The sequence below is a fragment of the Chlamydotis macqueenii genome, chromosome 28 (assembly GCF_036417535.1).
Source record: "Chlamydotis macqueenii isolate bChlMac1 chromosome 28, bChlMac1.mat, whole genome shotgun sequence".
NCBI lineage: Eukaryota > Metazoa > Chordata > Aves > Otidiformes > Otididae > Chlamydotis > Chlamydotis macqueenii.
The window spans coordinates 3,277,352-3,290,335 of NC_141583.1; the positions used below are offsets into that span (position 1 = coordinate 3,277,352).

General features: G+C 56.6%; 2 protein-coding genes across 2 annotated transcripts in view; both read left to right on the forward strand.

Annotated features, from left to right (window-relative positions):
* Positions 1-10,319, forward strand: part of LOC147597370 (protein NDRG2-like) — a 54,395-nt gene extending 44,076 nt beyond the window's left edge. Inside the window, exons 5-8 of the mRNA XM_086768128.1 lie at positions 7,367-7,472; positions 7,521-7,640; positions 10,073-10,135; positions 10,255-10,319. Coding sequence (XP_086624254.1) covers positions 7,367-7,472; positions 7,521-7,640; positions 10,073-10,135; positions 10,255-10,319 — 354 coding nt within the window. The remainder of the gene's footprint in view (positions 1-7,366; positions 7,473-7,520; positions 7,641-10,072; positions 10,136-10,254) is intronic.
* Positions 10,320-10,971: 652 nt separating this feature from the next.
* Positions 10,972-12,423, forward strand: LOC147597371 (protein NDRG2-like; the record flags this gene model as incomplete). The annotated part of the gene is made up of 3 exons (XM_086768129.1): positions 10,972-11,112; positions 11,872-11,928; positions 12,329-12,423. Coding segments are annotated over exons 1-3 (293 nt in total), but the record flags the coding sequence as incomplete, so codon positions are not given.
* Between the last annotated feature and the right edge of the window lie 561 nt (positions 12,424-12,984).

Here is a 12,984-nt window from a genome sequence, read left to right on the forward strand (position 1 = left end):
GGGCAAAAATGTGGGATTTGGGGGGCAAAATGGGGGAATTTGGGGGGGAATTGCGGGATTTTGGGGGCAAAATGTGGATTTTGGTGTGAAATGGGGGAATTTGGGGCAAAATGTGGGAATTTTGGTGTAAAATGTGGGAATTTGGGGCAAAAATGCGGGAATTTGGGGCAAAAATGCGGGATTTGGGGGGCAAAACGGGGGAATTTGGGGAAATCACAGGATTTTGGGAGCAAAATGTGGGATTTTGGTGCGAAATGCGGGAATTTGGGGGAAAAATGTGGGAATTTGGGGCAAAAATGTGGGATTTGGGGGGCAAAATGGGGGAATTTGGGGGGGAATTGCGGGATTTTGGGGGCAAAATGTGGATTTTGGTGTGAAATGGGGGAATTTGGGGCAAAAATGCGGGAATTTGGGGGGCAGAATGGGGGAATTTGGGGAAATCACAGCATTTTGGGAGCAAAATGTGGGATTTTGGTGCGAAATGCGGGAATCTGGGGGAAAAATGGGGGATTTTGGGAGTAAAATGTGGGATTTTGGTGTGAAATGGGGGGATTTGGGGCAAAATGTGGGAATTTTGGTGCGAAATGGGGGAATTTGGGGCAAAAATGCGGGATTTGGGGGGCAAAATGGGGGAATTTGGTGGGAAATTCCGGGATTTTTGGGGCAAAATGTGGGCTTTTGGTGTGAAATGCGGGAATTTGGGGCAAAAATGCGGGATTTGGGGGGTGAAACGGGGGAATTTGGGGGAAATCACGGGATTTTGGGGGCAAAATGTGGGATTTTGGTGCAAAATGGGGGAATTTGGGGCAAAATGTGGGAATTTGGGGCAAAAATGGGAGATTTTGGGGACAAAATGGGGGAATTTGGGGGGAAATTGCGGGATTTTGGGGGCAAAATGTGGGATTTTGGTGCGAAATGCGGGAATTTGGGGGAAAAATGGGGGATTTTGGGGGCAAAATGTGGGATTTTGGTGTGAAATGGGGGGATTTGGGGCAAAATGTGGGAATTTTGGTGCGAAATGGGGGAATTTGGGGCAAAAATGTGGGATTTGGGGGGCAAAATGGGGGAATTTGGTGGGAAATTCCGGGATTTTGGGGCAAAATGTGGGCTTTTGGTGTGAAATGCGGGAATTTGGGGCAAAAATGCGGGATTTGGGGGGTGAAACGGGGGAATTTGGGGGAAATCACGGGATTTTGGGGGCAAAATGTGGGATTTTGGTGTGAAATGGGGGAATTTGGGGCAAAATGTGGGAATTTGGGGCAAAAATGTGGGAATTTGGGGCAAAAATGCGGGATTTGGGGCAAAAATGGGAGATTTTGGGGGCAAAATGTGGGTTTTTGGTGTGAAATGTGGGAATTTGGGGCAAAATGTGGGAATTTTGGTGTAAAATGTGGGAATTTGGGGCAAAAATGCGGGAATTTGGGGCAAAAATGCGGGATTTGGGGGGCAAAATGGGGGAATTTGGGGAAATCACAGGATTTTGGGACCAAAATGTGGGATTTTGGTGCGAAATGGGGGAATTTGGGAAAAAATGTGGGAATTTGGGGCAAAAATGCGGGATTTGGGGGGCGAAACGGGGGAATTTGGGGGGAAATCGCGGGATTTTGGGGCAACAATTTGGGATTTTGGTGCGAAATGGGGGAATTTGGGGCAAAATGTGGGAATTTTGGTGCGAAATGGGGGAATTTGGGGCAAAAATGCGGGATTTGGGGCAAAAAAGCGGGAATTTGGGGGAAAAATGGGGGATTTGGGGGGCAAAATGTGGGATTTTGGTGTAAAATGCGGGAATTTGGGGCAAAAATGTGGGATTTTGGGGGCAAAATGGGGGAATTTGGGGGGAAATTGTGGGATTTTGGGGGCAAAATGTGGGATTTTGGTGTGAAATGGGGGAATTTGGGGCAAAATGTGGGAATTTGGGGCAAAAATGCGGGAATTTGGGGCAAAAATGGGGAATTTGGGGAAATCACAGCATTTTGGGAGCAAAATGTGGGATTTTGGTGCGAAATGGGGGAATTTGGGGCAAAAATGCGGGAATTTGGGGCAAAAATGCGGGATTTTGGAGGAAAATGGGGGAATTTGGGGGAAATCGTAGGATTTGGGGGGCAAAATGTGGGATTTTGGTGCGAAATGTGGGAATTTGGGGCAAAAACGCGGAATTTTGGGGGCAAAATGTGGGATTTTGGTGTGAAATGCGGGAATTTGGGGCAAAAATGGGAGATTTTGGGGGCAAAATGGGGGAATTTGGTGGGAAATTCTGGGATTTTGGGGGCAAAATGTGGGCTTTTGGTGTGAAATGTGGGAATTTGGGGCAAAATGTGGGAATTTTGGTGTAAAATGTGGGAATTTGGGGCAAAAATGTGGGAATTTGGGGCAAAAATGCGGGATTTGGGGGGCAAAATGGGGGAATTTGGGGAAATCACAGGATTTTGGGAGCAAAATGTGGGATTTTGGTGCGAAATGCGGGAATTTGGGGGAAAAATGTGGGAATTTGGAGCAAAAATGCGGGATTTGGGGGGCGAAACGGGGGAATTTGGGGGAAATCACGGGATTTTGGGGGCAAAATGTGGGATTTTGGTGCAAAATGGGGGAATTTGGGGCAAGAATGGGGGATTTGGGGGGCAAAATGGGGGAATTTGGGGGAAATCACGGGATTTTGGGGGCAAAATGTGGGATTTTGGTGTGAAATGTGGGAATTTGGGGCAAAAATGTGGGACTTGGGGGGCAAAATGTGGAATTATGGTGGAAAATGTGGGAATTTTGGGCAAAAATGCGGCATTTGGGGGCAAAACGGGGGAATTTGGGGGGAAAATCGCGGGATTTTGGGGCAACAATGTGGGATTTTGGTGCGAAATGGGGGAATTTGGGGCAAAACGTGGGAATTTTGGTGCGAAATGCGGGAATTTGGGGTAAAAATGCGGGATTTGGGGCAAAAAAGCGGGAATTTGTGGGGAAAATGGGGGATTTTGGGGGGAAAATGTGGGATTTTGGTGTAAAATGCGGGAATTTGGGGCAAAAATGTGGGATTTTGGGGGCAAAATGGGGGAATTTGGGGGGAAATTGCGGGATTTTGGGGGCAAAATGTGGGAATTTTGGTGCGAAATGGGGGAATTTGGGGGAAAAATGCGGGATTTGGGGGGCAAAACGGGGGAATTTGGGGAAATCACAGCATTTTGGGAGCAAAATGTGGGATTTTGGTGCGAAATGCGGGAATTTTGGGGAAAAATGGGGGATTTTGGGGGCAAAATGTGGGATTTTGGTGTGAAATGGGGGGATTTGGGGCAAAATGTGGGAATTTTGGTGCGAAATGGGGGAATTTGGGGCAAAAATGTGGGATTTGGGGGGCAAAATGGGGGAATTTGGGGCAAAAATGCGGGATTTGGGGGGCGAAACGGGGGAATTTGGGGGAAATCCCGGGATTTTGGGGGCAACATGTGGGATTTTGGTGCGAAATGGGGGATTTTGGGGGAAATCACGGGAATTTGGGGGCAAAATGTGGGAATTTGGGGTGAAATGTGGGAGTTTTGGACAAAAATGCGGCATTTGGGGGCAAAACGGGGGAATTTCGGGGGAAATCGCGGGATTTTGGGGCAACAATGTGGGATTTTGGTGTGAAATGGGGGAATTTGGGGCAAAATGTGGGAATTTTGGTGCGAAATGCGGGAATTTGGGGCAAAAATGCGGGATTTGGGGCAAAAAAGCGGGAATTTGGGGGAAAAATGGGGAATTTTGGGGGCAAAATGTGGGATTTTGGTGCGAAATGTGGGAATTTGGGGCAAAAACGCGGAATTTTGGGGGCAAAATGTGGGATTTTGGTGTGAAATGCGGGAATTTGGGGCAAAAATGGGAGATTTTGGGGGCAAAATGGGGGAATTTGGTGGGAAATTCTGGGATTTTGGGGGCAAAATGTGGGCTTTTGGTGTGAAATGTGGGAATTTGGGGCAAAATGTGGGAATTTTGGTGTAAAATGTGGGAATTTGGGGCAAAAATGTGGGAATTTGGGGCAAAAATGCGGGATTTGGGGGGCAAAATGGGGGAATTTGGGGAAATCACAGGATTTTGGGAGCAAAATGTGGGATTTTGGTGCGAAATGCGGGAATTTGGGGGAAAAATGTGGGAATTTGGAGCAAAAATGCGGGATTTGGGGGGCGAAACGGGGGAATTTGGGGGAAATCACGGGATTTTGGGGGCAAAATGTGGGATTTTGGTGCAAAATGGGGGAATTTGGGGCAAGAATGGGGGATTTGGGGGGCAAAATGGGGGAATTTGGGGGAAATCACGGGATTTTGGGGGCAAAATGTGGGATTTTGGTGTGAAATGTGGGAATTTGGGGCAAAAATGTGGGACTTGGGGGGCAAAATGTGGAATTATGGTGGAAAATGTGGGAATTTTGGGCAAAAATGCGGCATTTGGGGGCAAAACGGGGGAATTTGGGGGGAAAATCGCGGGATTTTGGGGCAACAATGTGGGATTTTGGTGCGAAATGGGGGAATTTGGGGCAAAACGTGGGAATTTTGGTGCGAAATGCGGGAATTTGGGGTAAAAATGCGGGATTTGGGGCAAAAAAGCGGGAATTTGTGGGGAAAATGGGGGATTTTGGGGGGAAAATGTGGGATTTTGGTGTAAAATGCGGGAATTTGGGGCAAAAATGTGGGATTTTGGGGGCAAAATGGGGGAATTTGGGGGGAAATTGCGGGATTTTGGGGGCAAAATGTGGGAATTTTGGTGCGAAATGGGGGAATTTGGGGGAAAAATGCGGGATTTGGGGGCAAAACGGGGGAATTTGGGGAAATCACAGCATTTTGGGAGCAAAATGTGGGATTTTGGTGCGAAATGCGGGAATTTTGGGGAAAAATGGGGGATTTTGGGGGCAAAATGTGGGATTTTGGTGTGAAATGGGGGGATTTGGGGCAAAATGTGGGAATTTTGGTGCGAAATGGGGGAATTTGGGGCAAAAATGTGGGATTTGGGGGGCAAAATGGGGGAATTTGGGGCAAAAATGCGGGATTTGGGGGGCGAAACGGGGGAATTTGGGGGAAATCCCGGGATTTTGGGGGCAACATGTGGGATTTTGGTGCGAAATGGGGGATTTTGGGGGAAATCACGGAATTTGGGGGCAAAATGTGGGAATTTGGGGTGAAATGTGGGAGTTTTGGACAAAAATGCGGCATTTGGGGGCAAAACGGGGGAATTTCGGGGGAAATCGCGGGATTTTGGGGCAACAATGTGGGATTTTGGTGTGAAATGGGGGAATTTGGGGCAAAATGTGGGAATTTTGGTGCGAAATGCGGGAATTTGGGGCAAAAATGCGGGATTTGGGGCAAAAAAGCGGGAATTTGGGGGAAAAATGGGGGATTTTGGGGGCAAAATGTGGGATTTTGGTGTAAAATGCGGGAATTTGGGGCAAAAATGTGGGATTTTGGGGGCAAAATGGGGGAATTTGGGGGGAAATTGCGGGATTTTGGGAGCAAAATGTGGGATTTTGGTGTGAAATGGGGGGATTTGGGGCAAAAATGTGGGACTTGGGGGGCAAAAATGCGGGAATTTGCGGCAAAATGGGGGAATTTGGGGCAATCACAGCATTTTGGGACCAAAATGTGGGATTTTGGTGCAAAATGCGGGAATTTGGGGGGAAAATGGGGGATTTTGGGGGCAAAATGGGGGATTTTGGTGTAAAATGCGGGAATTTGGGGCAAAAATGTGGGATTTTGGGGGCAAAATGGGGGAATTTGGGGGGAAATTGCGGGATTTTGGGGGCAAAATGTGGGATTTTGGTGTGAAATGGGGGGATTTGGGGAAAAATGTGGGAATTTTGGTGCGAAATTGGGGAATTTGGGGCAAAAAAGCGGGATTTGGGGCTAAATACGGGAATTTGGGGCAAAACTGGGGGAATTTGGGGGCAAAATGTGGGATTTTGGTGTAAAATGCGGGAATTTGGGGCAAAAATGCGGGATTTTGGGGGCAAAATGGGGGAATTTGGGGGGAAATCACGGGATTTTGGGGCAAAATGTGGGAATTTTGGTGCGAAATGGGGGAATTTGGGGCAAAAATGTGGGATTTGGGGGGCAAAATGGGGGAATTTGGGGGGAAAATGTGGGAATTTGGGGCAAAAATGCGGGATTTGGGGCAAAAATGGGAGATTTTGGGGGCAAAATGTGGGTTTTTGGTGTGAAATGTGGGAATTTGGGGCAAAATGTGGGAATTTTGGTGTAAAATGTGGGAATTTGGGGCAAAAATGCGGGAATTTGGGGCAAAAATGCGGGATTTGGGGGGGAAAATGGGGGAATTTGGGGAAATCACAGGATTTTGGGAGCAAAATGTGGGATTTTGGTGCGAAATGCGGGAATTTGGGGGAAAAATGTGGGAATTTGGGGCAAAAATGTGGGATTTGGGGGGCAAAATGGGGGAATTTGGGGGGAAATTGCGGGATTTTGGGGGGCAAAATGTGGATTTTGGTGTGAAATGGGGGAATTTGGGGCAAAATGTGGAAATTTTGTTGCGAAACGTGGGAATTTGGGGCAAAAATGCAGGAATTTGGGGCAAAAATGCAGGATTTGGGGGGCAAAATGGGGGAATTTGGGGAAATCACAGGATTTTGGGAGCAAAATGTGGATTTTGGTGCGAAATGTGGGAATTTGGGGCAAAAATGTGGGACTTGGGGGCAAAATGTGGGATTTTGGTGCGAAATGGGGGAATTTGGGGCAAAAATGGGGGATTTTGGGGGCAAAATGTGGGGTTTTGGTGTAAAATGCTGGATTTTGGGGGCAAAATGTGGGAATTTTGGTGCGAAATGGGGGAATTTGGGGCAAAAATGTCGGAATTTTGGTGCGAAATGGGGGAATTTGGGGGGAAATTCCAGGATTTTGGGGGCAAAATGTAGGCTTTTGGTGTGAAATGGGGGAATTTGGGCAAAAATGCGAGATTGGGGGGGGGGGGGGGGGGGGGGGGGGGGGGGGGCGAAACGGTGGAATTTGGGGGGAATTGTTAGATTTTGGGGCAAAATGGGGGATTTTGGTGCGAAATGGGGGAATTTGGGGCAAGACTGGGGGATTTTGGGGGCAAAATGTGGGAATTTGGGGGAAATCCCGGGATTTCGGGGGCAAAATGTTGGATTTTGGTATGTAATGGGGGAATTTGGGGCAAAAATGCGGGATTTGGGGGGCAAAATGGGGGAATTTGGGGGGAATTGTTAGATTTTGGGGCAAAATGGGGGATTTTGGTGCGAAATGGGGTAATTTGGGGCAAAAATGCGGGATTTGGCGGGTAAAAGGTGGGAATCTTGGGGAAATCGCGAGATTTTGGGGGCGAACCTGTGGGGTTGTGGCGGCGACCACTCCCCGTTCCGGTGTCCGGTCCTCCCGGCCAGCAGGGGGCGGTGTTGGAGACGCCGTTGGGGCCTGTTCACGTGGCGCTGGAGGGCGCGCCCCGCCCTGGTCGCCCCGCCCTGCTGATGCTGCCGGACGTGGGCCACACGCGTGAGTCCCGCCCCCTTCCCCCTCTCCCGCCGCGCCCCTCCCCCGCAGACGCTTCGTGCTTCGCCCCGCTGTTCGCCCACCCCGAGACGCGGGAGGTCGCCAGCCACTTCCTGCTCGTCCACCTCGACCCCCCCGGCATGGAGGTGGGCGCCCCGCCCTACCCCCGGGGTGCGTCTGCACTCCCCTCTTCCGCTCCCCCCAGTTGACCCCAGTGACTCCCAGTTGACTGCGTTGACCCCACTGCCCCCCCAGTTGACCCCACTGCCCCCCCAGTTGACCCCAGTGACCCCCAGGTTGACCCCACTGACCCCCCTGTTGACCCCACTGCCCCCCCAGTTAACCCCAGTGACTCCCAGTTGACTGCGTTGACCCCTCTGACGACCCGGTTGACCCCACTGCCCCCCCAGTTGACCCCACGGACCCCCCCAGTTGATCCCAGTGACCCCCATTAACCCCCCAGTTGCCCCCATTAACCACCAGTTGACCCCACTGACACCCATTAACCCCCAGTTGCCCCCATTAACCCCCAGTTGACCCCCATTGACCCCCATTAACCCCCCGTTGACCCCACTGACCCCCATTAACCCCCAGTTGCCCCCATTAACCCCCCGTTGACCCCCATTAACCCCCAGTTGCCCCCATTAACCCCCAGTTGACCCCACTGACCCCCATTAACCCCCCGTTGACCCCACTGACCCCCATTAACCCCCAGTTGCCCCCATTAACACCCCGTTGACCCCCATTAACCCCCAGTTGCCCCCATTAACCCCCATTGACCCCCATTAACACCCAGTTGACCCCCATTAACCCCCCGTTGACCCCACTGACCCCCATTAACCCCCAGTTGCCCCCATTAACCCCTTGTTGACCCTCCGTTGACCCCCCGTTGACCCCACTGACCCCCATTAACCCCCAGTTGCCCCCATTAACCCCTCGTTGACCCCCATTAACCCCCAGTTGACCCCCATTGACCCTCCGTTGACCCCCATTGACCCCCAGTTGCCCCCCATTGACCCCAGTGACCCCCATTAACCCCCAGTTGCCCCCCACTAACCCCCAGTTGACCCTTGTTAACCCCCATTAACACCCAGTTGACCCCCATTAACCCCCAGTGACCCCCAGTAACACCTGGTTGCCCCCATTAACACCCACTGACCCCCATTAACCCCCAGTTGCCCCCATTAACCCCTCGTTGACCCCCATTAACCCCCAGTTGACCCCCATTGACCCTCCGTTGACCCCCATTGACCCCCAGTTGCCCCCCATTGACCCCAGTGACCCCCATTAACCCCCAGTTGCCCCCCACTAACCCCCAGTTGACCCCACTGACCCCCATTAACCCCCTGTTGACCCCCATTAATCCCCAGTTGCCCGCATTAACCCCCAGTTGCACCCATTAACCCCCAGTTGACCCCCATTGACCCCTGTTAACCCCCATTAACCCCCAGTTGACCCCCATTAACCCCCAGTGACCCCCAGTAACACCTGGTTGCCCCCATTAACACCCACTGACCCCCATTAACCCCCCAGTTGCCCCCATTAACCCCTCGTTGACCCCCATTAACCCCCAGTTGACCCCCATTGACCCCCCGTTGACCCCCATTGACCCCCAGTTGCCCCCCATTGACCCCCAGTTGACCCCCATTAACCCCCAGTGACCCCCAGTAACACCTGGTTGCCCCCATTAACACCCAGTTGACCCCCATTAACCCCCAGTTGACCCCCATTGACCCCCCGTTGACCCCATTAACCCCCCATTGACACCCATTAACCCCCGTTGACCCCCATTAACCCCCAGTTGACCCCCATTAAACCCCAGTTGACCCCCCGTTGACCCCCATTAACCCCCAGTTGACCCCCATTAACCCCCAGTTGACCCCACTGACCCCCATTAACCCCCAGTTGCCCCCCATTAACCCCCAGTTGACCCCCAGTTGCCCCCATTGACCCCCAGTTGCCCCCCATTAACCCCCAGTTGCCCCCCATAAGCCCCCCATTGACCCCCATTAACCCCCAGTTGACCCCCATTAACCCCCAGTTGACCCGTGACCCCCATTAACCCCCAGTTGCCCCCATTGACCCCCAGTTGCCCCCCATTAACCCCCAGTTTCCCCCATTAACCCCCAGTTGCCCCCCATAAGCCCCCCGTTGACCCCCATTAACCCCCAGTTGACCCCGATTAACCCCCGTTGACCCCACTGACCCCCATTAACCCCCATTTGCCCCCCACTAACCCCCAGTTGACCCCCATTAACCCCCAGTTGCCTCCATTAACCCCCAGTTGACCCCACTGACCCCCATTAACCCCCAGTTGCCCCCCACTAACCCCCAGTTGCCCCCATTAACCCCCAGTTGACCCTGTCGTCTCTCTGTTGACCCCCCCACCCCTCCCCCCCCAGTTGACCCCCCGCCCCCCCGTCCCCCCACCGCGACCGCCATCACATCGCAGCGTCACCCTACGCACTCCTCCCCCCCCCCAACCGCCATCGCTTCACCTCATTGGTCCCCTCGCCCGCCCTCCCCCCACCTCGACCCCCGATTGACCCCTTGCCCCTCCCCCCGTCGCCCCTCCCCCCCCGCCCCCCGCCCCTCCCCCGCAGGTACCAGTACCCCTCCCTGGAGCAACTGGCCGAAATCGTCCCCTGCGTCCTCCGGCACCTCAAGTGAGTGGGCGGGGGGGCGCCCCACAGCGCTGTGGGGCGGGGAGGGGGCCCCTGACCCGTAGCGGGACGGGACGGGGGGGCGGGGTCAGCACCGGCCTGACCCCGCCCACCCCCCCCAGCATCGCCAGCGTCGTGGGCATCGGGGTGGGCGCCGGCGCCTTCGTCCTGGCTAAATTTGGGGTGAGATGTGGGGCGGGGCGTGGGGCGGGGCAGGGTGGGGGGCAGATTTGGGGGGAATGCAGGGCTGCGGGAATCTCGGGGGAGGTTCTGTGGGGCTGGGGGGGGTCGCTATGGGGCTGGGGGGGTCGCTATGGGGCAGGGGGGGCGTGGCTGTGGGGCTGGGGGGGTCGCTATGGGGCGGGGGGGGTCGCTATGGGGCAGGGGGACGTGGCTGTGGGGCTGGGGGGTCGCTATGGGGCTGGGGGGGTCGCTATGGGGCAGGGGGGCATGGCCGTGGGGCGCTATGGGGCTGGAGGAGGTTAGTGGGGTCTCTGGGCACTTGTGGGTCGCTGGGGGGTTGGGGGCTCGGCTATGGGGCTGGGGGGTCGCTATGGGGCTGGGGGGGTCGCTATGGGGCGGGAGGAAGTTAGTGGGGTCTCTTGGTTGGGCACTTGTGGGTCGCTAGGGGGTTGTGGGCTGTCGGGGGGCATCGCTATGGGGCAGGGGTTCGCTATGGGGCTGGGGGGTCGCTATGGGGCGGGGGGGCGTGGCCGTGGGGCGCTATGGGGCTGGAGGAGGTTAGTGGGGTCTCTTGGTTTGGCACTTGTGGGTCGCTGGGGGCTCTCGGGGGGCGTGGCTGTGGGGCTGGGGGGTCGCTATGGGGCTGGGGGGTCGCTATGGGGTGGGGGGGCGTGGCCGTGGGGCGCTATGGGTCTGGCCCCGCCCCACACCTGCTGCACCCCGAGGCGGTGGAGGGGCTGGTGCTGATCAACATCAACCCCCGCGCCAAGGGCTGGGTGGATTGGGTGGCGCACAAGGTGGGCAGGGCCGGCGGGTGGGGAGGGCCAATGGGGAGGGGGGGGCAGAAGGGGGCGGGGTTTGGGGGGGTTCCCTGCTGCTGGCCCCATGGCGCTGTGGGTCGCTTGGGGTCGCGTGTGGCTCACTGTGGGTCCCTATGGGTCGCCGTGGGTCGCTGTGGGTGGCTGTGGGTCGCTGCGGGTCCCTACGGTGTTGGTGGGCGGCTGTGGGTCGCTGTGGGTCCCTACGGTAGCTGTGGGTCGCTGTGGGTCGCTGTGGGTCCCTACGGTGTCTGTGGGTCGCCGTGGGTCGCTGTGGGTCCCTACGGTGTCTGTGGGTCGCTGTGGGTCGCGGTGGGTCCCTACGGTCGCTGTGGGTCGCTGTGGGTCCCTACGGTGTCTGTGGGTCGCTGTGGGTCGCTGTGGGTCCCTACGGTGTCTGTGGGTCGCCGTGGGTCCCTACGGTGTCTGTGGGTCGCTGTGGGTCGCTGTGGGTCACGGTGGGTCCCTACGGTGTCTGTGGGTCGCCGTGGGTCGCCGTGGGTCGCTGTGGGTCCCTACGGTGTCTGTGGGTCGCTGTGGGTCCCTACCGTGTCTGTGGGTGTCTGTGGGTCGCCGTGGGTCGCCGTGGGTCGCTGTGGGTCCCTACGGTGTCTGTGGGTCGCTGTGGGTCGCTGTGGGTCGCGGTGGGTCCCTACGGTGTCTGTGGGTGCCGGTGGATCGCGGTGGGTCGCCGTGGGTCGCCGTGGGTCGCCGTGGGTCCCACGGGTGCCCCCCCAGCTGTCGGGCCTGACGTCCTCCAGCAGCGAGCTCATCCTGGCGCACCTCTTCACGCAGGTCGGGCGGGGGGGCACTTGGGGGTCCCGTGGGGGGCCACTTGTGGGTCCGGGGGGCGCTTGGGGGTCTGGGGAGGGCCACTTGTGGGTCCTGGGGGTCAGTTTTGGGGGCCCTCAAGGGGCACTTGGGGGGCCTGGGGGCACTTGGGGGGCCTGTGGGGGGCACTTGGGGGGCCCAGAGTCCACCTGGAGGCCCCAAGGGCCACTTGTGGATCGGGGGGGGGCACTTGTGGGTCAGGGAGCTCAGTTAAGGGTTGGGGGAGGGTCACTTGTGGGTCACAGGGTGGGGGCGGGGCGGGGGCAGGGCTGTGACACGGGGGCGGGGCAGGGGCGGGGCAGGGGCGGGGCAGGGGCGGGGCAGGGGCGGGGCGGGGGGCGGGGCTGTGACGCGCAGGCCGCAGGAGGAGCTGGCGGCCGCCCCTCCCCCGGTGCAGCAGGCCCGGCGGCGGCTGGGGGCGGCGCCCAACGCCCCCCTGCTCTGGGCCATGTACAACAGGTACTGGGCAAACTGGGGGCGCTGCGGCGGGGCTGCGGGGCACTGGGACTGCCCTCGGAGCACTGGGATCGAGCTGGGATTGAACTGGGAGGGAACTGGGAGGGGCTGGAATGGAACTGGGGGGACTGGTGGGGACTGGGAGGGGACTGCGGGGGACTGGGAGGGGACTGGGACTGGGCTAGGAGGACTGGGACTGAACTGGGATTGAACCAGGGCGGACTGGGAGGGAACTGGGGGGGCTGGGAGGGACTGGGATTGGGCTAGGAGGACTGGGATCAAACTGGGATTGAACTGGGATTGAACCGGGGGGGACTGGGAGGGAACTGGGGGGGGACTGGGACTGGGCTAGGAGCACTGGGATTGAACCGGGGGGGGACTGGGATGGAACTGGGGGGACTGGTGGGGACTGGGGGGGGACTGGGGGGGGATTGGCAGGGGACTGGGGGGGACTGGGGGGGACTGGGAGGGGACTGGGAGGGGACTGGGATTGGGCTAGGAGGACTGGGATTGAACTGGGATTGAACCGGGGGGGATTGGGAGGGAACTGGGAGGGACTGGGAA